Raw genomic sequence first — 27,954 nt, forward strand, 5'->3', positions numbered from 1 at the left:
TACATGTAAAGTCTTTAGCACTGTGTCAGACAAAAAGTGCCTAATTCTTTCCACTGAGTTCAGCACAGGTCCCCATTCACGGACCCTAAAGTCCTCTCTCGGTAGGAAAGGAGGAAGGACATGAGCCCTTTCAATGGTTTAGAAAGATTTGTGTACAGCTGCCTTATCAATCCGCTTGCATACTGTTCTATCCCAGGATGCGCACAGTGGATCATTAAATAATTAGGAGAATTAAGATTCAGAAAGGCTTCAGCAGTTTTTGGTTATGTTTTACTTTTTTTTAAGGGAAGTTTGAATGAATGGGTTTATTTGGCCTTCTTAGTCAGCCACCATACTTAATATTCATTACATTTAAAAGGTTATCCATCAATTTTTTCCTGCTAAAACACAAAAATAGTCTTCTTGTTAAAACAAAAGTATTTAATATGTATGAGGAGGGAGCACCTGAAGCAGCAGCCCCAGAAAGAAGAGGCTGTGGCCTTGAGTGTAGGTCTAACGGGACCAGGTAGGTCAAAGGCAGTGAGCAAAGTCCAGCTGGTTTAACTTGCGCTTATAAACTACCCAATGTTGCAGACTTGGAGGGAGGGTGACACTGTCGATCACAGTGGTTCTGAGGGTTTGTCTTCTACTTCTGGGCTTGACTGCCTGGAAACCCACAATGAAAGAGAAAGAGAAACCTATCCAGTGTTAACATTTGATGTTTTGAAACTAATATAACTGAGCTTATCTTTGAGAGTTTTGTTACCAATGTCATACATACTTGTTCTAGAAGCCTTTAAAATAAATCCTTGGTTTAATTTCTCTAAAACACTGAGAACACAGAAACATCTATATAAGCACTGTCCAATAGAAATGCAATGCAAACCACGGAGATACTTTAAAATTATCTAGTAGTGCATTTAAAATGGCAAAAAGAAACAGGAGAAATTAATTTTAATACTATGTTTACCCTAATACATCAAAAAATATTCTTACATGTGCTCAGTATAAAAATATTAACAAGACATTTTTAAAATATATTAATTGTTGTACTACTGCATAAACTAGTATAATCTGACTTCTTGTATTATTTTCTAAAAATATTTTGTACTAAATCTTTAAAACCTAGTGTGTATTTTGCATTTACAACACATGTGAATCTAGACTGGCCACATTTCAAGTGCTCAGTGATCACAAGTGGCTACGGCCTACCACAGTGGCCATCATAGGTCTATACCACTATGAAACTGGAGCCAGAAAACAGGGAGTAATAGCATCAATTCTGGACCAGGTTATAATCCTGCAATTCTTTCTGCTAAAAAGAAAAATAAAATAAAATTTTGATTATGAAAATGTCCCAGTGGGTTAAACAATAAAGGGCCTACTTTTGCAATACTTTCTTTCAAATTTTAGTACAATTTCCTGTTACTCCTTACCACCCCCCTCAGATTGGTCCCTCCAGCATGAGCAGTCCTATCAATCTATGAGCAAAGGCGGCCAGGTAGCCTCATTAAAAGCTCTTCAGGCTCAGCCACAACCAAACCATTTTACCCTAGTTTCCTCTCTCTATTTCTCAGAAATTCAGTTTACTTATCTCCTCTGCGAACTAACTTCCAACCCAACTGGTAACAAGAGCTATCAGAATGCAAAAGTGTGATGTAAAAAATATCCCTTCTAGAAGCTAACCTGCATGGGATTTCCCAAAAGCAGAAAATCAGACCATGGAAAACCCAGGCTTTCTCATAATCTAAGATGTTCCCACCAGTCCACATGATCTAGAAAGTTCATCAGTAAAATTCTAAGAACTAGAGAGATTTTGACCATGGTATTATGAGTGCAAATGATTTTAAAGAAAATAATTTCTCATTTTAATTACTAACTTCCCTTCCCTTCTTTTTTAAACAGATTCTTTTTCTTTTTTTCTGAAGAGTCATCCTTACTTTCCCACAAGATGACAAACAGTTCTATCTTCTGTCCAGTTTACAGAGATCTGGAGCCATTTACATATTTCTTTTATTTAGTTTTCCTTATTGGAATTATTGGAAGTTGTTTTGCAACCTGGGCTTTCATCCAGAAAAACACAAATCAAAGGTGCGTAAGCATATACTTAGTGAATTTGCTTACGGCTGATTTCCTGCTCACTCTGGCACTGCCAGTGAAAATCGCTGTGGACTTGGGCGTGGCACCCTGGAAGCTGAGGATATTCCACTGCCAAGTGACAGCCTGCCTCATCTACATCAATATGTACTTATCGATTATCTTCTTAGCATTTGTCAGCATTGATCGCTGTCTTCAGTTGACACACAGCTGCAAGATTTACCGAATACAAGAACCTGGATTTGGCAAAATGATATCAACTGTAGTGTGGGGAATGGTCCTTCTAATAATGGTGCCAAACATGGTGATTCCTATCAAAGATATCAAGGAAAAGCCAAACGTGGGATGCATGGAATTCAAAAAGGAGTTTGGGAGAAACTGGCATTTGCTGACAAACTTCATATGTGTAGCTATATTTTTAAATTTCTCAGCCATCATTTTAATATCAAACTGCCTTGTAATTCGACAGCTCTACAGAAACAAAGACAATGAAAATTATTCCAATGTGAAGAAAGCTCTCATCAACATACTCTTGGTGACTACAGCCTACTTCATTTGTTTTGTTCCGTATCACGTTGTCCGAATCCCCTACACGCTCAGCCAGACCGAAGTCATATCTGACTGTCCAACCAGGATCTCCCTCTTCAAAGCCAAGGAGGCCACGCTGCTCCTGGCTGTGTCGAACCTGTGCTTTGACCCTCTCCTGTACTATCACCTCTCAAAGGCATTCCGCTTAAAGGTCACTGCGACCTTTGCTTCACATAAGGAGAGCCAGGCTCAGAAAGAAAAACAAAGTTGTGAAAACAACCCATAGAATATGGGATTGCACTATAACTTTATGCTACCACTTCTTCCCTTGCTGGACAGTAAGTATAAAACGACTGGGAAAGAGAAAGAAAAGAGAGTCCCAGAGCAAGCAAATGTGGCCTGGTTTACTGTGAAGCCCTGGTTTAAATGCAAACCAAACAGTACTTAACAACTTTGGTTGTTAAGCCAAATATTTGTACAAAAAAAAAAAATTCTTGCTGAACCAATGTAAAATCCTGCAATATCCTTGAAATCCAAATGACTTCTATGTCACAGACACAGAAGTATTCATGCGGTATTCACTGAAATACCTGGAACTGACTTCTTGATAAAAATATGCAAAATACAGGTGACCCTTAGAGATTTGAACTGCATGGGTCCACCTGCACGCAAGTTTTTTTCAATAAATACGTACAATACTGTAAATGTATTTTCTCCTCCTTATGATTTCCTCAATAACACTTTCTTTTCTCCAGCTTCCTTTATTATAAGATTAGGATATATAATGCATATAATGTATAAAATATGTGTCAGCCAACTGTTTATGTCATCAGTAACGCTTTGGGTCAACAGTGGGCTATTATCAGTGGCTACATTTTGGGGGAGTCAAAAGTTATATGCAGATTTTTGACTGTGTAGGGTCAGCGCCCCTGACCTCCTCCTGTTCAAGGGACAACTATAAACTCTATATAAGTTGCCATAAAGCCCTTCAGTAACACAGTTTAAAACCCTTTAGATCACTTTAGGGGAAAAAAAACAGCTTCCTTTTACATGAAACCACCTGTGCCTGATTTATTTTTAACCCACCACTTCAAAGAAGATAACCTTTTAGCTCACCACTCCAATTTTTAACATCTAATTGTTTTCTAACATAATAAAGATTTTTACATCCAAAAAGGCTAAAAAATACATGGGTAGTTTTTAATGTACTGTAGATACTTATATTCTATTTGAAATTATAAATAAAGCTTTTCTACTGTTAGTAATGACAAATCCAGTGGTTTCTTATTTTTATTGTGTAGTAATATGAAATAGACTCTCTAACATTTTCAAAGGGAGCTGTTAAATCATACTAACTGCTAAAACTACTGTTTTAGAACTAGAAACTCACATTAAAGTTATGGAAAAAGAGCATCAGTCAAATGGCCCTAAAATAGATGTGCTGACTCCATAGCGAGGCCTCCTCAGGAACAGAGCAGTGTGGGACTGACTGTTACTCAGATCCTGAAGGTGAGCCAGCAGACTCAGTTCTCAGGGTCATACCCTTTGATCTCTCTACTGCCAGTAATGCAGAAAGAACTCAATAGATGGTGAACTAAAAGGCTTATTTAGAGAAAAGAAGACTGGACAAGCATCCATGAGATTTTTGTGGGGTTTTCCATCTCAATAGTAAAAGGTCATATTAAAGCAATTGGTAATCCATTAACATAAGCTGCAATGACTAAGAAACAGTGTTCCTGGAAGTTAACGAAACAAGTTTGATTCCAGACTCCTTTTAAATCCGCACTGAGAAGAATTATTTTCAACAGCCTAACCCAAGACAATTCCTGTTTACAATTTCTCAAATATATTCTCGGAGTTTGAAGAGAATTATAAATGAGAAAATGCTCACAAAAAAGTGCCTATTACACTCCTAACATGGTAAGTACTGAACAAATGCCAGCTAGCTAGCAGTAATGACAGGATCCCCCATCAGCACCACAGGTTTGACCCCAACGGTGTAAATGACTCACCTGTGCTCCAGGCTGCTGGGATGCCTGGCCACTAGCACCTGTGCTCATTGGTAGTTTAAGAACATGTTTTTACTGACAGGCAGATTGAGACATTATTCCTGTAAGAGCATACACGAAACTAGTTTATTTTTCAGAACCTTTTGGTCAAGCCCCTTTAGTCCTCTCTCCTTGGCCTTCACTCACTAGGGCTACATCTTAGAGAGAGGTTAAGAAAAACTGTTTTAAAAATCATATTCTTATATTCTCCTCTCAAGCCTGGTAAGTTGGCCAAATTTTCCTTTTTTAGTAAGGAAGAGAACCAGTCTCTACAGCATTCCTAATGCCCATGTTATATTAGCATATACTTTTATTTCCTTTATTGATGGCTTATTCTAAATTACACTCACAGTAAAGGGGGTTTAGGGCAACCGGTGATAGAAGGCTATTAAGTCCATCCCAACACATCCATTTTCCAGAAGTTCTTTTTATGACTGCAATACAGTTGAATTATGTCATAATTCCTCAGGAGAACCATCCATCAGAAGTCATTCATGGCCTGGCCGGGCATGGCTCAGTGGTTGAGCGTTGGCCTAGGATCCAGGCGATCGCAGTTCAATTCCCAGTCAGGGCACATGCCAGGGTGGTGGGCTCCATCCCCAGTCAGGGGCATGCAGGAGGCAGCCGATCAATGACTCTCTCATCACTGATGTTTCTATCTCTCTCTCTCCCTCTCCCTTCCTCTCTCTGAAATCAATAAAGATATATTTAAAAAAAAAAAAAAGTCATTCATGTTCTTTCCTCCAAGGAAATGGACAGTCTTTAGAATATTAAACGCTGGGAATGACTGTCACTAAGGATCACATGAACAAAAGAATGAAGAAGTCCATGCGTGGGGAGCACCCTGCTCTGACCCCAGGCACGTGGAGGGGAGCCCTGCGAAGCCCGGCTCACCTGAGAGGAACACAGAGCCCTCACCAACGTCAACCATTTTCAACATTTCGCCATATTTACTTCATTTCCCCTCTCCATTTTTTTTTTAAATAAACTTTTTACTTTGCATTAATATAAAATTTATAAGAAAGGTACAAATATAGCAGAGTTCCCATATACATGTCATCCCAGTTTGCCCTAATGTTAATGTCCTACATAACCATGACACATTTGTCAAAACTGGGAAATTAACATTGGTGCACTACTGTTAACTACACTCCAGACTTCAATTACTGATGCCCATCCCCCCAACTCTATTTTAAAACAAATCCCAGATATCGCAATGTTCATCCATAAATTCTTCAGGATACATCTCTAAAATGTCAAGCCACCCTTTCTGCTGCCCTTCATAAACTGTGACATTATTCCATTATGTTAAAAATGAGTGACACACACAGGTAACGGCTGAGAAATGTTGATATATTCAGCTAGTGATGAACAAGAAAGAATTATGGCAACTTTTGACATAGCCCTGGACATAGAAAAATTCATGCCATAAAAAAGGGCTCTTAATTGAAGTAAGGAGAAAAAAATGCATGCGTGTAGTGATTTTGAAAGTCATTTCAGAGGAAGTTCCAAAATAACCAATAAATAAATAACAAACAAATAAATATAGAAAACATTTAGTTTGCAGATCCAGGAAATAACATAATATATACCTCACAATTACATTTTTCTTAAAATAATAATAGTCTTCAATGAAAATTACTCATTAAAATTACACTTAAAATAAAACCCCAGGAAGAAATGATAGTGGGCCTAAGAATAAAAACACAGGTCTTGGCCCAATCTTCATTATTAAAACCAAGAACTAAACTCGTTTCCTTTAGAAGAGAGCACATCACTTTCTGACTCACACACTAAATTTCCTGGCAGGCATTTCCCATGTGCTAGCCAGTTCTTAAATTCAACAGGTCAAAATCCAAATCCATCTCATACACAACCTCTTCCAGGAAGCTCTAACCAATTTCTCAATCAGATGCTCTCTCTCCAGTCCAATATTTACTCCTGAAGAGTGGAAGAGACCCAAGAATGTCAAACAGTTCACCTTCCATTAGGCACCTGGGCCTTTACTCAATTATTGCACTTATTTGTCTCCTTCTATCTTATTCATCTTTCCTATGCCCCAAAATTCTTACTCATCTGCATAATACCAAAAGTACCTACCGCAATCCAGTGCACAAAAATGCTACTCAATATATGAGTTTCAAATTGAAATAGGAAAGCAAATTGAGACATTATTTGCAGTAACTCAAATGTTCTTGATAAAAGAATACTAATTTAGAAAATTCTGTTGAATCTAGTCAGCCGGTAGTATCACACCTCAAATTTGGACTACATATCACATAAACCGCATGATCAGAATTACAACAAAAGAAGTAACGAATGCAAACACTCACCTGCTACCACATGTATTACTCAGGCGGGTAGCTGAATAATCAGTGCTTAATAATCCTACAACGAAACAATCAGGTTGTCACTGGCTGAGGCAATGACTTACTTACCAGAGGTATGGGAAAATGTGTTGCATACTGCAGGTGTCGCAGGAGATCATAATTAGACGGAAAAATTAACTCTCTCGGTTTTTCTCTCTTCAGCAACTTCTCACCATTAACTGACATTCTTCTGCACAAGGAAGGGTTGACATTCTCACAGGACTCTCCAGGCATGGGAGAAAAAATCTAAGTCATGTAAAACAAATGTTGGAGATTGTAAATGAAAGAAAGCAAAGCCAAAACCCAGAGCTGCATGTAAAAGCTTCAAACACACAAGACACTCTATAATACCCTTTCCTTATTTAACCACTGAGCAAAATATATGCAGAAATTTTGTTAATTTCGACAAACTTCATATTCCGATCAGGAGGAAGCTGTGGCCATTATCCCCCATTTTGAAGATGAGACCCTGACAACTACAGACACGAGAAATGTGCACAGCTATATATTCTGGAAGGCTGGAGATGAAAGCAGACTTATAGGTAAGTATTTTCCTTTTAGGGCTACATTTCCCAAAAAACACATGCACTGAAATAACTACCTAATAAAGCTAATGAATAACAAAGGTTTTAGTCTGTACCCCAAACAATATTTCTGATAAAGAGTTACTCATTAAGACCCATGGGGAAGAACACATAACTACACTTAGATAAAGGGAAAGAATGTATAGTAAGTTCAGAGCCAGGAAAACTATTATTTAGAAGCTAAACACATACACAGCATAAATGAAAAATACTATCCAGCAAATCAACATGAACTGTCCTGATAAAACTAACTACTACATTCCTTTATTCCTGCAAGATGATGATCTTAAAACGCGTTAACTAGGAAGAGAGGAGGCAGTGCCGCCAAAACTGAGGATGAACGGAAAGAAGACAGCTGCAGAGCTGATCAACTGCACCCTAGGACAGAACATACTAGGGTCATATCTATGTCACAAGGACACAGGTCATTCCAGTACCCAGGCAAGAGACAGAAAGACAGAAGCAAGCTGGGGGAAGGGTGAGGAGGGGTTAATAGTCAATAAGAATTCAAAGGCTGACCCTATTGGAAATTTTGAACCAGTCAGTTTTAAAGTCACTCTTGTCTCCTTCATCAAAACTATTAGTAGTTCCTGAGTCAATGCCCGTATGTGCCTTAATAGTCTGTCGCTGACGATGGCCAGGGAAAGAAAATCACATGGTGAATGCTCATTAAGAAACTAAAGCTCAAGCACGACAGGAACATTTTTAACTACCCTATTTCCTCTCCTCATGGTTTTTCACAAAATAAAGAAGTTTTAAGATAAGCATTGCTCTGTAAAGTCACACTCTTTGTCCTCATGATGAGAAAGATTTAACTTCCATGATATTTTAAAGGAAGAGCATACGAACGTCCTGATAAAAGCAGGCTGACCATAATTTCCTTCTCTGGGCTATTCCCAGTCACGCGCTCACCAACTTTTCTTAGGAAGAAAAACCTAAGAGTATATCTAAGATATAAAGTACCTTGATATCCAAGAATAAAAAGGAAAAACCAGAAACAGAGAAAAAGTCTAAAAAAGGTCAAGTAGCTTTAGTTTTCTCACCCTACATAACTTCTACTGTGGACAAATTTGGAAACATAAGTATTTACATTAAAGAAATATATATTTTTAATTCCTGTACCATTTAGTCACCAAATCTTAAGAGTATAAACTATGAACCAATGTGTGCCATTCTAATGTCAGGTTTTTGAATGACAAGTATAGGTGCTATTTTTAAAAATATAATATTATATGCTTAAACTCTCACAGAACCAATATGAAGCTTTATTTTTAAGGATCTGTCACCATTTTCTACACTTTCCCATCACCAACTTCGTGGTTTTTGCCTTGAAAATTTCCATAAGTATCTGGAACAATGTCCAAAATATCAGAAATTGGCAGAAAGTTATAAAGTCATACTCACAGCATAAAATAATGTGTTGAAAAGAACAACTTTAAAACACTTGAGAAACACAGACTCAATTTTTCATTAACTGAAATGAAAACACGATGTGTTAAGACTAAGAAGAATTTCCCATTATGTATGAGAGAGCAATATAGGTAACAAACAGTATACACTGGGGAAGATGCCCCTCAGAATGAAAACTGAACCAGAACTTAAGGAACAAAACAAGTCCAAGTTTGAGGTACAACGTTAAAGGAAAACGGGATGGGAAACACACAGAACTGGAAGCGTGTAATCCCCACCCAAGGAAAATGCTGTGGCTGTCAAATCTTCTCACTGATCACTTTAGAGCAGCCAAAAGAAAACCCTGGAAGATGGGAATTATAGTCCACCCGTTTTTTGAGTAGGGAGTACGGATACATGAGCTTTGTAACAAGAGAATACAATTAAGAAGTGATCACCCTTCTATCAGGAAATACTCCCTCTGAGCAGGGCAGAGCAGAGGTGGGGCAGCAGGCACACCCCCCAAGGCCATACCTCCATCTTCACATCGTGGTCCTTGGGGTAGTGCTCCTCAGCATTTTCTCCAGCAGGTGACCGGGGCCGCGTGGAGGCAGTGACAGACAGGTCTCCCCGGGATATGAGGGTGCACATGTAGGCATCATGAGAGAAGACATCGTGCCGGATGAACTCACAGAAGAGCAACACCAGGTTCACAAACTCCACCTTCTCACATTCACTGTTGGGATCCGCTGTAGAAAAACAGCACCATCAAGAATTCAGTCCCCTGGACTCCGTGAAAATATAAATTAAAGAACAAAACTAAACAATTGCCTAGGCTTAACAATAATACATTCACCACTTTTCATAATTTTGTTTTTTACAAAATCAACGATTATTGGAAAACTTCCATGAGGCACTATATTGTTTCGTATAGAAATGGCACAAGTTTAGACTATCCCACTGTAACTGAAAAATACTATTCAGTATGCGAAGTACAATTTCAAGTTTAAAGAATAACCATTTAAATAATAACATAAACACCCAAAATTTCAGGTTAAAAACAAAAACGAAGACCGAGACTGCTGTCTTCCGGTTTTATCACTAAAACCAGCTCGTGGCTGTTTTTACAGTTTGAATGTCTGTGTATTTGTGGGCATGTTGTGCACGTTTTCAAAGGAGACTTCACAACAGAACCACAATTCAAATGATATTAGGGAAAAAAAGTGAGCCGGATCCACTGAAAAGAAAAAGAGAACAAACAGGAGCTCTTCAGTCATTTTTTAATTCATAACCAGTCTATTTAACATTATGACTTTTAATCTTGTAACTGCACTCTAAACTTTGTATCTGTACCTTTGGGAGGTTAAAAGGGTTAAAACTGACCCTGCAAAGCTCAACCCCAGGTCCATCACACTGGCGAACACTGAGACAAACAGACGGATCCAGGGAACAGCAAACTCAGTTCCCTAAACCTCACGCCCAAACGTTGGCTCAAACCCACCACCACATTCAATACAGCAGCCTCTACATGGAGAAACAGCTTTCTCTGACAGAAAATGGGATCCAGAACAAGCAAAGGCGGAGAAGTGTTTCCCACAGAGAAAACAGGACTGGGACAGGACAAGGAAGCCAAGGGTAAACGTGCGTCTCGACCCCCAGGACACAAGGTACGTTAGAGCTGCTAACTTCCACTGCTGACGGTATACTTTCTAACCAGTACCTCTTCTTCCTGCTTCACGTTCCGTGTTTCATTTCATTCCCTACATTCCAACCACCAGATTGACTCCAGCTGTCTCTTCCTCTAGCCTCAACCAGACACCAAATAACTAAAAGATCCTCACCCCAGGCGTCACTCAACCCCCTTCTCAGGAGTTGGAAGCAGTACTATTTTTCGCTGTTTAATCTCTTTCTTCTTCACAAACATCTCCCATCCCCTCCCAGCCCCTCTTTCTCTCCCTTTTCTATCACTTTTCACTTTTTGCCATTTTTCTGTTGTACCTTCAGATCTACCCTAAGACCCACCTGCTGTACTCTGACATACAAAAGCCTCAGAATAAGATCAAGCCCACTTAGCTCATACACATGAATTTTTTTAAGGGCCCACCCAGAGTATGAACCCACTGGGTGGTTTGTTCTCCAAATCTTCAACTTGCCACCAACTACAGGATAAAAGACAGAAAAAGGACGTAAGATGACATGAACATCTGAGAGAGTTGGCAAGCAGCCAACCATCTTTACAGATAATTTCCTTGTATCTAGGACCTGGTTATAAAGTACTGTTGTTTGATTCCCACCCCCAGCCCACCTTTTAAGATCCAAAGTTACAAAATAAGAAATTTAGAAAACAGTTTGAAAAGAGAAAATTCCAAATCACTATATACAGTGGAAGACCACAGGACCTTAGCTTCTCTGTTTTGGTCAGAAAGATCTAGAAAGGGAGAATTAGTCCACTAAATATAAAGGAAGGAGGCGCTGTATTATTAAGAAATTTTATGTCTTTGAAGTTCACCTGATTTTAAAATTGCACAAAAGTCTCCATTAAAAACATGTCATTAAAATTTTGCTCAGTAAAATACAGATTATATTCAATGCCGAGAACTTTTGATAAGGTGCAAATAAGAAAAAAAGAAGAATCAGCTAAAAAAAAAAAAAAAAAATATCATTCTCTTATTTAAAATAAGCAAAGAGATTTACTTACACAATGAGGGGGCCTGTGTATCTAAAAACCTTAGCAGGACATTCTGGAAAACAGGCAAACTAGATCCAGCAAGAGATGCTGAAGAAATGGACTCCTTCTCATCTAAGACCTCTGACTCCCCACATCTCTAAGATTAAAAACAAACAAGCACAGTCAATTATAAAGAGCAAGTATAGTCACGAGTCATGAATTTGTTAGTTTTTTTAATTAACATTTAAGTTCTCAGATAAAATGTAAAATTAAGATTTCTGTATGTATTTGTGGGCCATGCATAGTAGGTAAAATATAACTTTTAAAAGTTTAGGAAACTACCCCAGAACAATTGAAATGATTTCAAACAATACTCCTGAAAAACATTATTCATATGAATTATAAACTCTGCACAGTACTGTATGAGTATCCATTAAATATACAACATAGTACAAAATAAACCACTCATTATTCCTGTAGAAACTGCTAAAAATAATTTGAGGTTGTCATCATTTTTAAATAGCTCATGTTTAACTGTGTTCCCCCAAGAAATATTTGGGGATGTTTTACTGCGTATGATTCCTTCATGCTGTGTTTGTTAGGTGGGTGAATTTACCAGCGTGTGGGGAAGTGTGGCGCAGAAAGAGAGAGCTAACGTAATTCCTCCAATAAAATTCCTCACTTAGCACATTTCACCAATAAGATCTCTCAGAATCTCTGGGAATCCCCCCAGTTCCTGAAACACACCTAGAGAAGCTACTCAACTTCTGCATTCTTAACAAAGAACTTACTGCCCTGGCTGATATGGTTCAGCTGGTGGTGCATCCGGTGCACCAAAAGGTTGCCAGTTCGATTCTTGGTCAGGGCACATGCCTAGGTTGTGGGCTCAATCCCTCATAGGGGTTGTGCAGGAGGCAGTCGATCAATATATCACTCTCACATCGATTTTTCTCTCTCCCCCCATCCCTTCCTCTCTTTCTAAAAATCAATAAACTATTCTAAAAAAATAATTTTTTTAAAAAAAGACAGAACTTACTAGAAGCCCAGAAAAGAAACAGTTTTGAAGCAGATCCTTTTTTTCTATTCTCTTCGACATCCCTTTGATCCCTAGTCTTTAATATTGTTATTATTAAAATATTTCTCCAAGCAGCCTCTTTTTACAAAGGTTAAATTTTGAAAATGGTAATGTTTATTAGAAATCAATTATCTTAATCATCTCTGAAAGAATACATCTACATCTATTAAAATTACAAAATAATCTATGTGTGAACCTCTTCTGAAAGTGACTGCGTGTGTGTGTGTGTGTTCTGGGACACACGGGGGGCAGGGAAGGGAGAATGACGACAACAATTCAGAAGCAACAATGAAATCTGAGAAATTCAAATTTAGTTACTGAAGTTTAATCACTTCAATTCACTGTAGAATAGTCTGTCTATTCATAAACTGTAGGAAAAAAGCAATGAAACACTTTTCCTAATTTGCACATTGTAAAATAGCCTCAAGTTTTACACCTTAACATAAATATCTTCAAGCCCCAATTTCAACAACATGATCTTTTATCTGGGGAACAGTGTTCTCCTAACAGAGATGTTAATGACAGTATTCTTCCTCTTTCATTTTTTAACAGCTTCATAGGAAGTAGGTGCATTATCATTAACACAGAGCCAGCTGAGTGCTCATCCATTCATGCAACATTTTCTGAGCATCTACTATGCACTGAGCACTATTCTGGGTGCCAAGGTCCTCGCTGGACGGGGGGGGGGGGGGGGGGGGGGGGCAGGTCCCTGCTGTCAAGTTTACATCCTAGAAGTGGACAGGCATTAAACAGTAAGCCAGTGAGGAAAGCAGAACAGTGATGTGAGAAGAGTGACTGAGGAGTGGTGGGTGGTGTATGGAACACCCTCCTGAGGAGGTGGCATGTGTTGAGCTGGGAATGCTACAAAGACAGTGACACTTTCTGAAACAGAAATGGTAGAAAGAAAATGGCCATGCGAAAAACTGGGGAGCAGGGTATGCCACCAGAAGGACCAGCAGGAGCAAAGACCCAAAGAGAAAAGAGAGTTTGGAGTGATGGAGGGACAGGAATACCAGGGTGGCTACAGTCGTGTATGTCCGGGTGAGAGAGGTGGGAGATGGAGGGAAAGGCAGGCAGGGCAGCTTGTGAGGCTCTGGGGCTACGCAGGGAGCAGTCACAGAGTTTTAGTAAGGGGACAATGTGATGATCTGTTTCCACTTTGAAAAGATGGCTCTGGCTAGAGAGAGACAAGGTAGGAGACCCTGCAGGTGTCCAGGTGAGAGATGACGGGGCCTGGTCAGATTATCACACCTTCTCCACAGCTGCCCCTACAGAATCTCACAGGCACAGAAGGCAGCTCACTTAAAGGTCTTCCCTTCCACAAAAGCTAATGTTTATGAAGCTATTTGTTTTCCCATTATAACCTACTGCTGACACTTTAATTGCTTTCTCTGGGGCAAGAACACAATCTCAAAAAATAATATAAATTCATCTCTATAATTTCATAGGCACAAAGTATGTCTGGTTCCACTAAAATATTATGTGGCTTTAAAATTCAAAACATAAAAATGCAAACACAAACATACATAATACAAGACATATACAGGTGTGTATGTATATATCTTACCCTCACAAAGGGAAGTTTCTTTGCTCTTACTTAGGTATTAAAGTTTTATTTTAAAAGATAATTAAGTTAGTTCAGGATATAAACTATTGGCTCATTAGAGGGAGCCTGCTATGAAGTCCTTACAGGAATTTGTATATTCTCCCTTTTTCCTTTAAAAGAAAAAAAATAGTATAATAAAGATAAGAAAAAAGAATCCTTCCCAAAACATTATTTTTAAGTGATGGCATTCAACAAGCAGACAGGAAGCAACCTACCTCGGCCTCGATTTCCGCTTGCCGCTTCTCCAAGAGTTTCGCCACCGCCATCGCCCTGTGCTTGCCGGACCGTTTACAGCTCACAGCCCACTCGCACAATAGCGTCACCACAGCTTCATCATTGGGGGCGACCTGATGACCAAGAAAAATGGGCACCAGCCAGATCAAATGAGCTTCGCCCAATGAGAGTCAGGAAAAGCAAGCAAAGCAGTACCTAAAGCTTGAACACTTTTTCGTAGTATTTTATCAGTCATTTTAGAAAGTGTTCCCAAATCTTTTGTAACTGAAATTAAAAAAGTAAAACTTGAGTCATAAGGAAGGGAAGCATACACTTAGAACAGGTGAATCTGTGACAATTCCAAGAGAATGAGAATTTTACGTGCCTTCACTTAGATGGGATGATAAACTAGCCCATGAATTCTCCAGAACTCAGTTTCAAAAGCAGCCAGGAAGGGAAACAGACCACCGAATATCCAGAACAGCTGTTACCAAGCCCAAGCACTTCGCTCCACAGTTGATCCCCTCAGGCCCTCACTCACAGTTTCACTCAATTATCCGAACTAGCCAGGTTATCAAATCACCCAGTCCAATGAGGAAGTGGAAGAAAACAAAGGGGGGGGGGAGTAGCGGGCAGGACTGCTAATCAAAGATCCACTGCATTAGAAACAACATATATGAAAAATGACAGTCAAAAATATCAAAATGAAACAAAAGTTATAAGCAGACGCAGTTAACAGGACAGCAGCCTAGGTCTATGTAGGGCGTGGCATGGCCACCAGAACTATCAGCTGTAGCGTCCATGGCCTATCAATGGGCACCACAGACTGAGGATGAGAGGAGTCCAATATAAGCCTCAGGGACCCAAGTGACATGAATTAGTGGGAAGACAGACAAGAGGAGGTAAGTCAGCAGGGGATCATCCTTCCATGGAATCTGGCCTTCCCTCTTGGAGGCCCCACGCCCACCAATGCAACATCAACTGCAAGCTTTAATATTTGCCCAACTGTGTGAACACTATGCCAAAGAACAAGACAGTCAGTGTTAGCACTTATGTGCTATGAGATATTCTTAGCATTTTAGAATCCATGCACTCAATGGAGATTGTGATAGCTATAAGCACATTCCCTAGAAGGATACACAGGGGTGGGCAAAAGCAGGCTTACAGTTGTTTGTATGGAAAATACTAACACAAGGATAAATAATAATACAAGAATAAACTGTATTTCACCTACTCAAAACTGTAAACCTGCTTTTGCCAACCATGTATATGCATGTGTGTATTCTCACACACACACACACACACACATTTAGCAATGTTCCCAGTGAACTCTGGGAAAACGTCCAAGACTCTCAAGATAAGAATCCCTGATCAACTTTTAGACACTAGTAAACAATAAGTGAACAATTCAGATAATAAAAGTCAGTTTATTCCAAGATTTTTACTCATCCTACCCTAAATTTCATTAAAAACATCTTGACTTGAAACAAAAGCAAAGAAATGTTAAGTTACCTGAGGCGGATATTTCAAAAGGACCTCTGGGTCTCTTGATTTAAAATAAGAGAAAAATTCAATTAAAATATACAAAGGCTGAACATAACATTTTAAAAAGAAAGCGAACAGGGAGGAATTCCCACCTGGATTCAATCTAATCCAGAGAAAAGTAAAAATATAAGTCAGTCAGATGAAGCACCACACGCTTACATTGAGAATACTGAAGAGAAGGAAAGTTGCCCTAAAATACTGCGAACAGTTTTTAATAAATGAATCTAATAAGTAATGTGCGTAGTATCCACATTTAAACAATTTTTTACTATTCTCTGCATCGTAAAAATCAGATGAAGATATGCCACAAAAGGATAAACAGTTGACTTACCCAATTAAAGTGATAGGCTCTGCTTGACCTAGAGATGTATTGAAAAGAACACATAAAGGGAAAGACTTCTCTTTAACACATCCAGATATGACCACTGTTTTGGAGTCATATCCTAGGAGTCAATTCACTTCCAGAGCACGTGCGAAGTACCTATGAGAAGGTATGTGCTGGGAAACAAAAGTTTAAAAGATGTGGTCCCTGTTCCCCAAAAGTTCACAATGTAGTGGGAAAAGCAGAAAAGTCAACTAATCATGAAGCAACGAGGTGTTCATAGGGTGGAGATGGGAGTAACCAGTCTCATTGTCTGCACCTGCCATAACCCAGAGGCGATAAGCATCCAACTGTCCCAGCTTACAGACATCTGGGCGCTTAACCTGAAGACAGGCCTGCAATCAACCTGCAGTTCTAGTCTCATTTTGTGATTGCTAGGAATTCAGTGAATTGGGAAAATCAGAGGAAAATGCTGCTCACAGACTGCACTTCCAAAATTTTATCACAGAAATTTTCCTGTCTTCCTATCAATTGTGCCCATAAAAAGTTATACATCTTACAATCTATTTTGAACCTAAAAGTATTTTCCCATACTGTCCAGATTCCAACAGTGCCAAGTCCACTCCTTCCTGAATATCAAACAGCCCATCAAACAATGCCACTCTTTCCTCAGGAAACTGGATTGGTGAGGAGGCAGGAAGAGGCAGGTTCTGTGTCGACTTTAAAAGACACAGAAGATACTACAAAAGAGGTTTTTACAACAACTTATACTAACTTCTCAGAAGATCATACTGGAGTCAGGTCATATTATACCAACTTGAAAGCAAGCTAACTCTGTGATGTGAATAATTACACATTTATATACTTGTGAAATAAAGCATTTCTTTAGTTCTTCATTATTTAAAAATGTTATAAAATAAATTTTTACAACTTTAGCATTACTTTTCAAGATAACACCCCATTCAAACCTCTCCCCCCCCATTTACTATGAAGTTTTGGTCCACATTTTAAGTGGATTTACCACTAATTATTAAAAAAAAAAGAAAGGAATATTTTGTTTATTTGACTCTCAACACCAGTTCCAGGGTACATCCCATCAGATATGTTCAACAAGAATACAGACACCCATGGCTCACGCACCCCACCTACCAATGTCTTGTCCCTTCCCCCACCACTCTGCACCAATCATGTGTTAAAAAATCAGTAAAGGGTGGCAGTATCTTACAAATTAATTCAAGTAACTGTCAACAGGACATCATGATTTGAAATATGTAAGCTGCAATGCATTTTCTTCCTAAAAACAGATTTCTAAAAATATTAAGCTCCCTTTTTTAAACCAATAATTGTTTAAGAGAAATTTAATAAATATTATTTTAACATAACAACTTCAAGGCAAAAACTTAAGGTAAGGTAGTAGTTCAGGACATGAACTAAACAGGCCCTGCCTTCAACAAGATATAGATTCAGTGGGACGGGCACACATGTATATAAGTAATTTAGACTCATAAAAAAGAACACAGAAATTATCTAAGACAACATTCACCAGGAGCAGAGAGACAACTAAGGGAACCATTAGATGTTTCTTTTAGGAGGTAGCTTTTGAGAAATACCTTAAAGAATCAAATTTCAAAACAGAGATGAACAAAAGCAAAAATAAAGTATGTGGCAGGCAGAACAATGCCCCCACCCCAAATATGTCCACATCCTAACCCCAGGACCTGTGAATGTTACCTTAAATGACAAACAGGACTTTTGGACTGTGAATAAGCTGAAGATCTTGAAAAGTAGGGATTTATCCTGGATTATTCTGGGGGCCCCAAAGTAATCACAGGGGTGCTTATAAAGGAAAGGGGGTGTCAGAGAAAGAGATATGACAAAAGAAGCAGGAGTGAGACTAAGGGAGGCACTTGAAGATGCTCTGCTGTTGGCTTTGCCAATGGAGCAAGGGAACACAAGCTAAGGAGTGCAGGTGGCCTTCAGAAGCTGGAAAACACAGGAAATAACTGTCCCCGGAGCCTCTGGAAGGAACACAGCCTGACCCACACCTGGGTTGTAGCCCAGTGAGATCATAACCTCCAGAACTATAGGACAACAAATTTGTGTTAAGTGGCTAAATTTCTGATAACTTGTTACAGCAACAATAGAAAGTTAATTCTAAGTAGTTTTAAGCAAACACATAAAACGTGGAAAACATGGTTATGGTTCAAGGAATTACAGGACCAGAGGACTACTGGTTAAATGGCAAATATAGGAAGGCCACAATACAAGATTAAAAATGTGGAAAAAAGTTCAATGAAAGCATTCTGAAGAAAAGTACCATGAAATTGACAGTATCCTCACTCATTCATCTACTTACTAATTCATTCAATAAATATACATTTATTGAAATGCATATTTATCTTCTGAGCACTAGATATAAATAGATTCCCATGTATTACTCTGTAGGAATAAAATTCGGTACTTCCCTTGCAGGTGTAATCTCTACTATATAACAAGAGTCTTAAAAGTTCATATTATTTGCTCCAAAAATTCAATCTCTGAGAATACAGTCCAAGGAAGTTATCTTAAAATAGAAAGATATGGGTGCTCCGGACCTCAGTGAAGAGTGTTACCAGAACACACCCCATCCCAGCCCCAAGAACTGACAAAGAGTCCTTCCGAAATGTGAAAGAGGCACATAATGGATCAACAAAATAAAAGCAGACTGACCTTACAGGGAGAAAAAGGCCAAATATCTATTTTGTAGAATAGGCTTTTTAGAATATTATTGCTTATTTTAGTCTCAGCACTGATAATTGAACAAAGCAGACACAACAAAAATTAAGAATGGAAAGTTTTTGATTTATATGTAAATCTTTTCATTCGCCTCTAATAAATTTAAAATAAATATAAAATACCATGGTATGGACTAAATCACTTTCAAAGTCACTAAGAGAGGTATCTTGGCAAACTTGAAGGTGGCAGTAGTAGAGGTAATTAGTATTTATTGAGTGCTTACTCGATTTACAGACGCTGCAGTAAATGTTTCAGGAATTATTTATTTTGATCCTCACTTTCTATGAGCTAATTACTAGTATCCCCATTTTGTAGATCAAAAAACTAAGACATAAAGATGTTCAATAACTTGTCCAAGATCACTCAACTAATTAATGGAACTCCTGCCACAACATAACTCTTGGGAAGTGAACTAGATAAGCAGAGCAACACTTGCATGTCAAAAGAACCTGGGATGGTAATTTTGACCCCCCACCCCCACACCCCTTATACACAATGGCCTTTTGTGTGAGCCCCATGCTGCTCTGGACTCTTCTGCCTTCCACCCTTGGTGTTTACAGCCTTAGAGTATTCTGTTCCCTTGTTCTATAATATTTACTTCCATGTAATATGCACTTTTCAAAACATAGCTTCATGGCTCTTAGATCTCCAGCTACTGGCCTCAAATGTCCATTAGGAAGAGGAGATACACCTCTGAGAACTACGGAAGAAAGAGCTTCCCATCTGAACACTACGAAAGGGAGTGGAGTCTTCAGGGGCAGCAGCAGCAGCTTTTTATCCTGGTTTTATAATGCTCAGATGCTGAACAATCCATCCACAGTGTGCACCCCCACTTGTAACTACACACAGGCAAATGGGGTACCCAGAGCAAGAAACTGAGAAAGAGGCTGAGACAGAGAGAAACTGAGCATAGGTTTAAAGCTCAGAGAAAAAGCACTCAAGGGGGTCAAGAAGCTGAGTTCTGGCCCAGCACAAAGATAAGACATGCAGTCGTGGCAATAATATTTAATAGCTGTAACTTCCAACCACAGGTAGCGGTGGTAGTAATAATAAAAAATATTTACTGAGCAGCTTCTGGGTGTCTTACTTGTTGTCATCTCTAATCTCAACAACAAATTTCAAAGTAGGTGCTGCTATTCCCATTTTACAGATAACGAAACGGAGGTTCAGAGGTTAAGGTGGCCAAGGGCATGGGGATTAAAAGTGGGAGAGCTAGGAGACCTATTCCAAAGCCCCCATACTTTCTGCTGCTCCCATCGTGGGTGAAGCAAGGTCACTGGAAGTACAAGGAGCACTACAGTGATATGGAAGTCTTCCAGGTGGGCCACACAGACCCCACTCAACCAGCCACTGCCACCCGGGGTTCCAGCCCTGACTCCTACCTCTCCAGGGACCAGCCAAACCTCTAATCTAATTGACATCACAGAAAACAAAGTCATAAGAGTGAGTTACCAAAGACTTCATTCCGCCTCTAATACTTGCAAGACTAGATGTTCATATGAGGCAGGACGTGCCTTCTTCATGGTTGTATTTTGAGCATCTACCACAGTGCCTGGATACATGGTAGGTTCAATGGATATTTTTAAATAAAAGAATATAAAAGCAAATGTACTGTACGACATGAAACTGAAGGGAAATATGAAGAAGATGATTGGGGGGGTATAATATCTTGTCCCCCTTCCCCCAACATACACATCACTTACTTAACATGGAAAAATATCGGAAGCCATCCAACAGTGAATTAAGTGTAAAACCCTAGAAGCACTTCCATTCCCAATTCAATGAGTCAAGGATGCTGGCCCCAACACTATTATTTAGCATCACCCTAAAAGATTTAGTCAGTGGGAAGAAAAAGGAATAAATATTTGAAAGGCAACATTACTACAGACAACTGGAAAACTTTATTAGAATAAAAGAATTGAGCACCATAGATAGAAAATAAACAGGCAAAATGTGATGGACAATATTAAGCAGAAAACAATCCTGTTAGAGCCTTAAGTGTTCATATCGATATACGTAAATGCCTAGGAAAATATCCAAAGTCTATGGGCCAAAATGAATACTGGTTACTGCTCACAAAAATAGTGAGTATTTATTGCACAGTGTTCCCTGTTCTAATGCTTTCACGCCATCATGACAGTGGAGCAGACTGAGGTTAAAGGCTGAACAATGCTGAATGTCTCAAAGCTGCTGGGTCAGAGGCCTGAGTCAAACTCAAGCTATCAGGCTCCACAGCAGGGGCTCCAGCAGCCCCCATTCTCGGCAGGAGAGGGGGACAGGGCTACAGGTCATGGGCTAAAAAGGGCTTCTTCATATCAAGAATGTAGTCATGTACTGTGTACATAACAATCACAAGCAGAAATAACTTCTATAATGAGAACAAATAAGAGGATGAATCAACATAGAATTCAAAATCAGTAAGGTCCCTTAAATAACAGCATTGTTCATTGGACTTCACGAACTTGGGACATACCACAGTGGCAAATACTGAAATTATTAATTCTGTTGCAAATGATCATCACTGGGGCTGACATCTACATCTACAGTAAAGACGCTGCAAATGTGAGCAAAGTTGTCATCATAAGGGGGATTGTCACATTTTTCGTTCCTGGGGGAGGGTGGCACAAACCTGATAGATTAAGTCTAATTCACTTCTCACTCAATAACCTAATGGTATCTGAACACTAACCACAGGTCTTGTATTCTTTCACAAACAAAGAAGGGAAAGTAACTGGCACCTACATCTGAAGCAGACTTCCTTCAGAAATTAGAAGATACTTGCTGAGACTGTTTACCATTTTAAAATAAGGAATATTAACTATACTACCTACATTATAAAACAATGCCATAAAAGGGAACAGGGAATATCAGTGACTCATTGCTATAAACCACAGCAAACTTGAATGAAATCAGATACTGAATAAAGAAAGCTCTTTAATCTGAAACTAAAAGGACATGTTTATAAATATAATCAATCACTCTTAGTCACCATTAAACAAAATGGTAACATCAGAATAAAAACATTATTCAGATAACAGCACCAATAAATAAATGGAATACTAAATATAGTGATATTAGCAACAAACATGGTTTGCAGCCTGAGGCACATTATCGAGACCTGGGTGAATTTCAGGAGCTGCACAAGTTAAAACTGGTCTGAGCTGCTAATACAACACAAGCCTGTTAGACATAGTCACAAATAGTATTTCTAACAGAATCACCTTATAAAGTAATTAGCCTAAGATTGTTAACCACAAGTTCACAAGATTTACTGTTTAAATAAGACATTCATTATTGAAAAATAAAAACAAAAATATACACACACGCACATATATATATATATGAATGATTGTTTTCATATGTACATTCCAAAAGATATTTGGGATGGCCGATTTTTGGTGATGAAAGGGGTATGTTTCCTAGTCTCACATCCTCAGAATCAATGTTGATAACCTTTAGGCCTTGAAACAAACATACACCATAGAAGCAAAATAGACTTCCTTTTTATTCCAAAGCAACAGTTAAAAATAGTACCAAGTTGTGAGAAGAGAGGTAGTTAAGAAAACAAAAATAAAACCATTCCTCTGTGCATTTATATCAACTAATTGTCATTAATTTGCACTGTGCCAAAAAATAAATTTGCTCTCTCTCAGTTAAATCAACATTTAAATAATACAAATGAGAAAATAGTTTTGAGAAATATGTAACTGCATGATAACCAGTCATACACTAGATAAATTCTAATCACAAAGTAAATCCCTCTGAAAGTCCTTGAAAAGGGTCTCTAATTCTAAAAATAATCAAAACATTTAAACATAATTCTCGAAAGTCGTCACTGTATGGTTCAAGACTGTACTGCTTGCCTTTCACAAATAATAAAGAGAACATGCAGATGAGAACAAGGGAACTATCAATTTCTAAAAGATGGTGCTAGGTTGCCCAGCCGAGAACACAACACTCGGCGTTTACTGTTTATCATCTGCTGCCAGCTGAGGTGGATTCTATTAGGAAGGCTCTTGGACAAAGAGAATGACACTGAGGGAGGTGAGTAATTCGTCTGAGGCTACCCAGCTACCTGGCAGCAAAGCCAGGATTCTAATCTGGGTGTGAGTTGGCCTCGAATCTGTGCTGTGCTACAAAGGCCAGACTGCTCAGCTTGAGGATTTGGACTGTCTTCTAACCTATCGTTTACTATGTTAAAACTGTCAAACAAACTTTCAAAAATTAGTTACAGATTATTCCTGAAGAAAAAATGTGCCAATATTAGTATGCAGACACTGTTCAGGGCAACATAAAGGTTTTTCCCTTCTTTTTCTAAAATTACATCTGACACTTGTTTGCTCGGCTTTAGTTACTTCAAATAAACTGAAGAATAGAACGTACTATTTAAGAGAGCCACTCTGGAGCCATTCAGGGTCCAGTTCCTGTCTTCCTGCCAACAAGCTGGCCATGAGCTGGGACAACGCTCTCACCCTCATCCTCTCTAAGCTCTGCTCTCCTCATGTAAAGCTGGGACAAGAAAGTTTAAAGCATGCATCTCACTGGCCAGGGAAAATTAAAACAGGGCCTAGTGCTTATGAAGTACCCAAAAAAAGGTTGAAGAAGAAAAAAGACTTGCATACATGCTCAAGAACAACGGAGGCTCACCCCAGTCTAAATGGAAGCCTTACTCCCTTCTCAATAGCAGCAAAGTCTAAATTCCAGACACAAAACTTCCCCCGCCACTACGTTAATTGCCCTTTTACTAACAGGTTTATTTGAAAAAAGAAGATGGTAGCTGCCTGAACGCTTCCTTTGGGTGGCCAGCAGGAAAACCTGTTATGTCTAAGGCACGATGGATTCCCAGAGGCCCATGACAGCACTAACAGCAGCTGTAGTAATTCAGCACAAGGCCTCTCAACGCAAGTCAGGCATGTGTGTTCCTTGTTTGCCTCACTTGTGTTTGTTTGACTCTCTTGAGTCTTGGCTTTACAAAGTGACTAAAATTTTTTCCTTACATTAAGGAAAACAAACAAACAAAAAAACACCCTGAATATTGAGATGAGCAAGATGGCTACCTCACCGTGGATGGGCCGACCCCATCCTCCAGCTTCCCTACCAAGGGTAAAGCCTTTGTGAAAATCAAAGAATGTAAAAAAAGGCCTGACAGATCCCGGCTGCACTTCAGGGATTAGAGGACTGTGTGATGGAGAGCTGCGGGGGGGGGGTGTGTGTGTCTATGTGTCTACAGTAGTCTCAAGGGACCACATTCCTTCCATCTCTCCAGAGTTTGTCTCTCCTGAAATACATCATCCATAATAATATTAGCTAGGGTTATGTCTAGGCCCTATAAATATCTAAATGTTTTATTTGCATGATTTCATGTCATCTTCATATCATCAGGAAGTAGAATGCCTTTTTACAAATGAAGAAACATACACTCATCCAGAGTAAGTGAATTGTCCCTAATGTCCCCAAAGAAACGCACTAACCTGCTGGTTTTACAGCTGAGTGCTCCAGTCAGCCCTACTCCCACCTCCACCTGCACACTCTCCCGCAAGTCTGAACGGGCACCACTGGTAAACTGACATCATACAGAGACTTCCTACCCTTCCAAGCCAAAGCTAATAGAGGGGTCTCCCTCCAAGTTCACTGTCCCAGCAACATTTTCATGAGTCCTAAAACCAAATTTCATTAAGTATCTCCTCAGGACTTGAGGACCCCAGGCCTGGTGCTAGCGGCTGATGATATGCTAGTGAGCAGAAGAAACAGACCCTGACCTGTGGAACTACAGGCTTGCAGGAAGACACACAGGACAAGCCCAGCAGTCACAGAAGCTGAGGCTTCAGGTGGTACATCAGCCACACTGACGCAGACCTGGCCTGGCCCGGAGCCCAAGCCACAGGGGAGTTAGGCACAGGCTCCAGACTTCAGGCCGCCACTCAGATCATCAGCATGAGTGCCTCACAGTTGTTGAGAGAATGCGTCAGTTGTTCAGTGAAGATTCCAAGCATAAAACGAACACAAACAGCAAATATGCAGGTTTCCAGGGGTTGAGGTGTGCTGGTTTTATTGACCAGCAGGAAAGAGGAAATTTTCCAGGGTTTTGGAACCAGCAGGGAAAGGGGACATTTTTCAGGGTTTGGTGTGTGCCAGTTTTGCTGACCAGCAGGGAAAAGGGAAAGGCACAGGCTGCTGCTGTCTGACCAGCTCTGCCCAGTACAGCTGGTTCGGCTTTCTCATAACTCAGGAGAAAGTCTGCTTCCTGGGGCTCCAGAGAGAAGTGAGAAAGTTGCATCTTCTTCGCCCCTCACACCCACCTCAGACAAGGAGAGAAGCCATAAGGAAGGAAGTGGTCCAAGGGCTCTGGAGGGCTGAGGGGATGGATACCCCTTGTCCTACTGCTCAAGTGAGGTCACAAGTGACAGGCTCAGTCAGGGTTTGGAACCAGGAGGTCCTCACACCCACACAGTACTCCCTCACATGGATGTGGGGCTTCTCTGCCTCCACCACCAAGAGTAGGAATGGTTCTAAAACACTAAATAGGCAAATGAGTAACTGTTGTATGAAACACATACCAGGACTTGGAAGTTACAGCCATCTGAGCAAACACAACCAGCAGAGCTGTGCCCTGGCCTGCAGAGGGCTGTAAGACTGAGAAAGTTTACACATAAACCTTGATATCCCTGCCCACCCTACTGGCAGCCTGTGCACAGCAGCCCACCACCCATGCACAGTGCATGTCTGGCCGCTGTGTGGATCAACCTCATCCCAGGCATTGACATTTTCACCCCTCACATTCCACTAAATGGAAAACCAAGCGGCACCGACCTAGAATAACTAACGTTGAGGGTGTTGAGATCTCTCACACTAGTACTCAAACCCTGACACAGAAGCAGTGGCTGAGGATTTGGGAGGCAGTCGAAAAGGGGGGAGGGTAAAGGAACAATGCATTTCATGTGGCGTGAGCGTGACTGAAAGCAGGCCACAGGCCTGACTCACCCCTGTGCAGTGTCAGCTGCTACTCCCTGTGAAGGCACTCAACCACAGTGCAGGGTGGAGGCCTCGAATCCCTCCATCCCACGCAGCACTGTTTTCAATGGGCTTTCACCAAACACCAAGACATTACACAACAACCCTGAACCTCTGCCCCTCATCCCATCTGGACAGCTGCACTCCGCCTCCCATGAGAGAACGGAGAGAACAGCATTTCTCCTTAGCGGTTCCAGAGAAAAGGGAATCAAGGAGAGTGGAGTTCAAGTTTCCCAAACAGATGTGAGGAGAGAGGCTGTGCAATCCAGAGCTCTCAACACACGTCAGCAAAAGCAAACCTCAAACTCACTGCAACTACAGAGGCTGTCCCATGTTCTATCATCTGGAACACTGTCTAAGTCCCAGCAAATTATAAAACCAAAAAGGGGAAGTTCATTTTAAAGAAGTGAGATGTGTTTCTGAATACTAACCATACCACTTTACACAACTCCTCCTTACCAGAGAAGTAAAGCTTCCAACATAGTACTATATTGGTTCTTCTAGTATAATCCTAACAATAATTACTATTAGCAATAACAACTTTAAACATATTTACATAGTGCTCATAATTCTGAAAGTGCTCTGTCTCCTTAGAGATAGGTAGGCCAAGTGCTCTATGCAGATTAACAAGTGAGGGCACTAGACACAGAGCCCACCAGTAACTTGTTCAAGGTCACACAGCTGAGCAGAGTCAACAGAACTGTGTGGCTCATACATGGATTCCAGAAATATTCAAAGTGACTCAAAAGTCAAGAAAACAGCAAACTCTGTGACAAGTCAACAGAGATGCAACATTGTCATTCTCATACATATACATGCATACACTGATACACACACACACAAGTACATATTGTAAAAATAACTTCCTGTTAAATGTTTCAGAAGGCTCTATTCAGTTATTCTGACCAATGATGGTATTAAGAAAAGGTGACCAGTCTGAATTACAGGTTAAAATGTAGTTTTTGTCTTACTCATAAAACAGCATAGTAACCACAAAGCAACCATTCACTCACATCAAATCATTCCGGAGTTGAGTCAACATGCAATACAAGTGGGCAACACGGACTTCCTTCCAATGAAGCACGTTTGTTACTAGAGCATCTAGGACTCTCTGCCCTGAGTACACATTGCCCTCTAGTGGCATGCATGCGCTCTAGCGTTCTGGGTGAAGTCCCTCACTCAAGGAAGCTAAGAGCAGGGATCTCCAAACATTTCTCACACACCCTTTCAGCTCAGTATTTTTTTTTGGGAACAGTCTCACTAAACACATATTTCTTGATTTCTATACTGATACAACCATAACTATTATGCATTATAAAACTTAGATAAAACAGAACTGGCTTAAAGTATAAGCCAGTTGTTGTTTTTGTTAATCTTCACTCAAGAATATTTTTCCATTAATTTTTAGAGAGAGTGGAAAAGAGGGAGAGTGGGGGCAAAAGGAAGACAGAGATAAACATTGATGTAAGAGAGACACATCAACTGGCTGCCTCCCGCACATGCCCCAACCGGGGCCAGGGATTGAACCTGCAACCCAGGCAGATGCCCGAGACCAGGAATAGAACCCTCGACCCTGTGGCGCACCGGCCAATGCTCTAACCACTGAGCCAAACCAGCCAGGGTAAGTGTAAGGTTGTTTTAAAATGTAATCTAAATAGAAGTTCTAATCACTTCTTCTTGCACCCCAATGGCCCATCTCAAGTACCCACATTGGAGACAACTGTGCCTGAGAGAGAATCTGATAA

General features: G+C 40.0%; 2 protein-coding genes across 2 annotated transcripts in view; one reads left to right on the forward strand and one right to left on the reverse strand.

Moving 5' to 3' along the window:
- Positions 1-27,954, reverse strand: part of MED12L (mediator complex subunit 12L) — a 322,191-nt gene that overhangs the window by 215,531 nt on the left and 78,706 nt on the right. The window contains exons 12-15 of the mRNA XM_081137804.1: positions 14,559-14,690; positions 11,693-11,819; positions 9,529-9,743; positions 7,091-7,267 (exon numbers count right to left, since the gene is read on the reverse strand). Of these exons, the coding sequence (XP_080993930.1) occupies positions 7,091-7,267; positions 9,529-9,743; positions 11,693-11,819; positions 14,559-14,690 (651 nt within the window). The remainder of the gene's footprint in view (positions 1-7,090; positions 7,268-9,528; positions 9,744-11,692; positions 11,820-14,558; positions 14,691-27,954) is intronic.
- On the forward strand, positions 1,891-4,787 carry GPR171 (G protein-coupled receptor 171). Its single transcript, XM_081137803.1, has one exon. The coding sequence runs from the start codon at positions 1,931-1,933 to the stop codon at positions 2,888-2,890; it is 960 nt and encodes a 319-aa protein (XP_080993929.1). The 5' UTR covers positions 1,891-1,930; the 3' UTR covers positions 2,891-4,787.

This window comes from Miniopterus schreibersii (genome assembly GCF_964146895.1).
Source record: "Miniopterus schreibersii genome assembly, chromosome: 5".
NCBI lineage: Eukaryota > Metazoa > Chordata > Mammalia > Chiroptera > Miniopteridae > Miniopterus > Miniopterus schreibersii.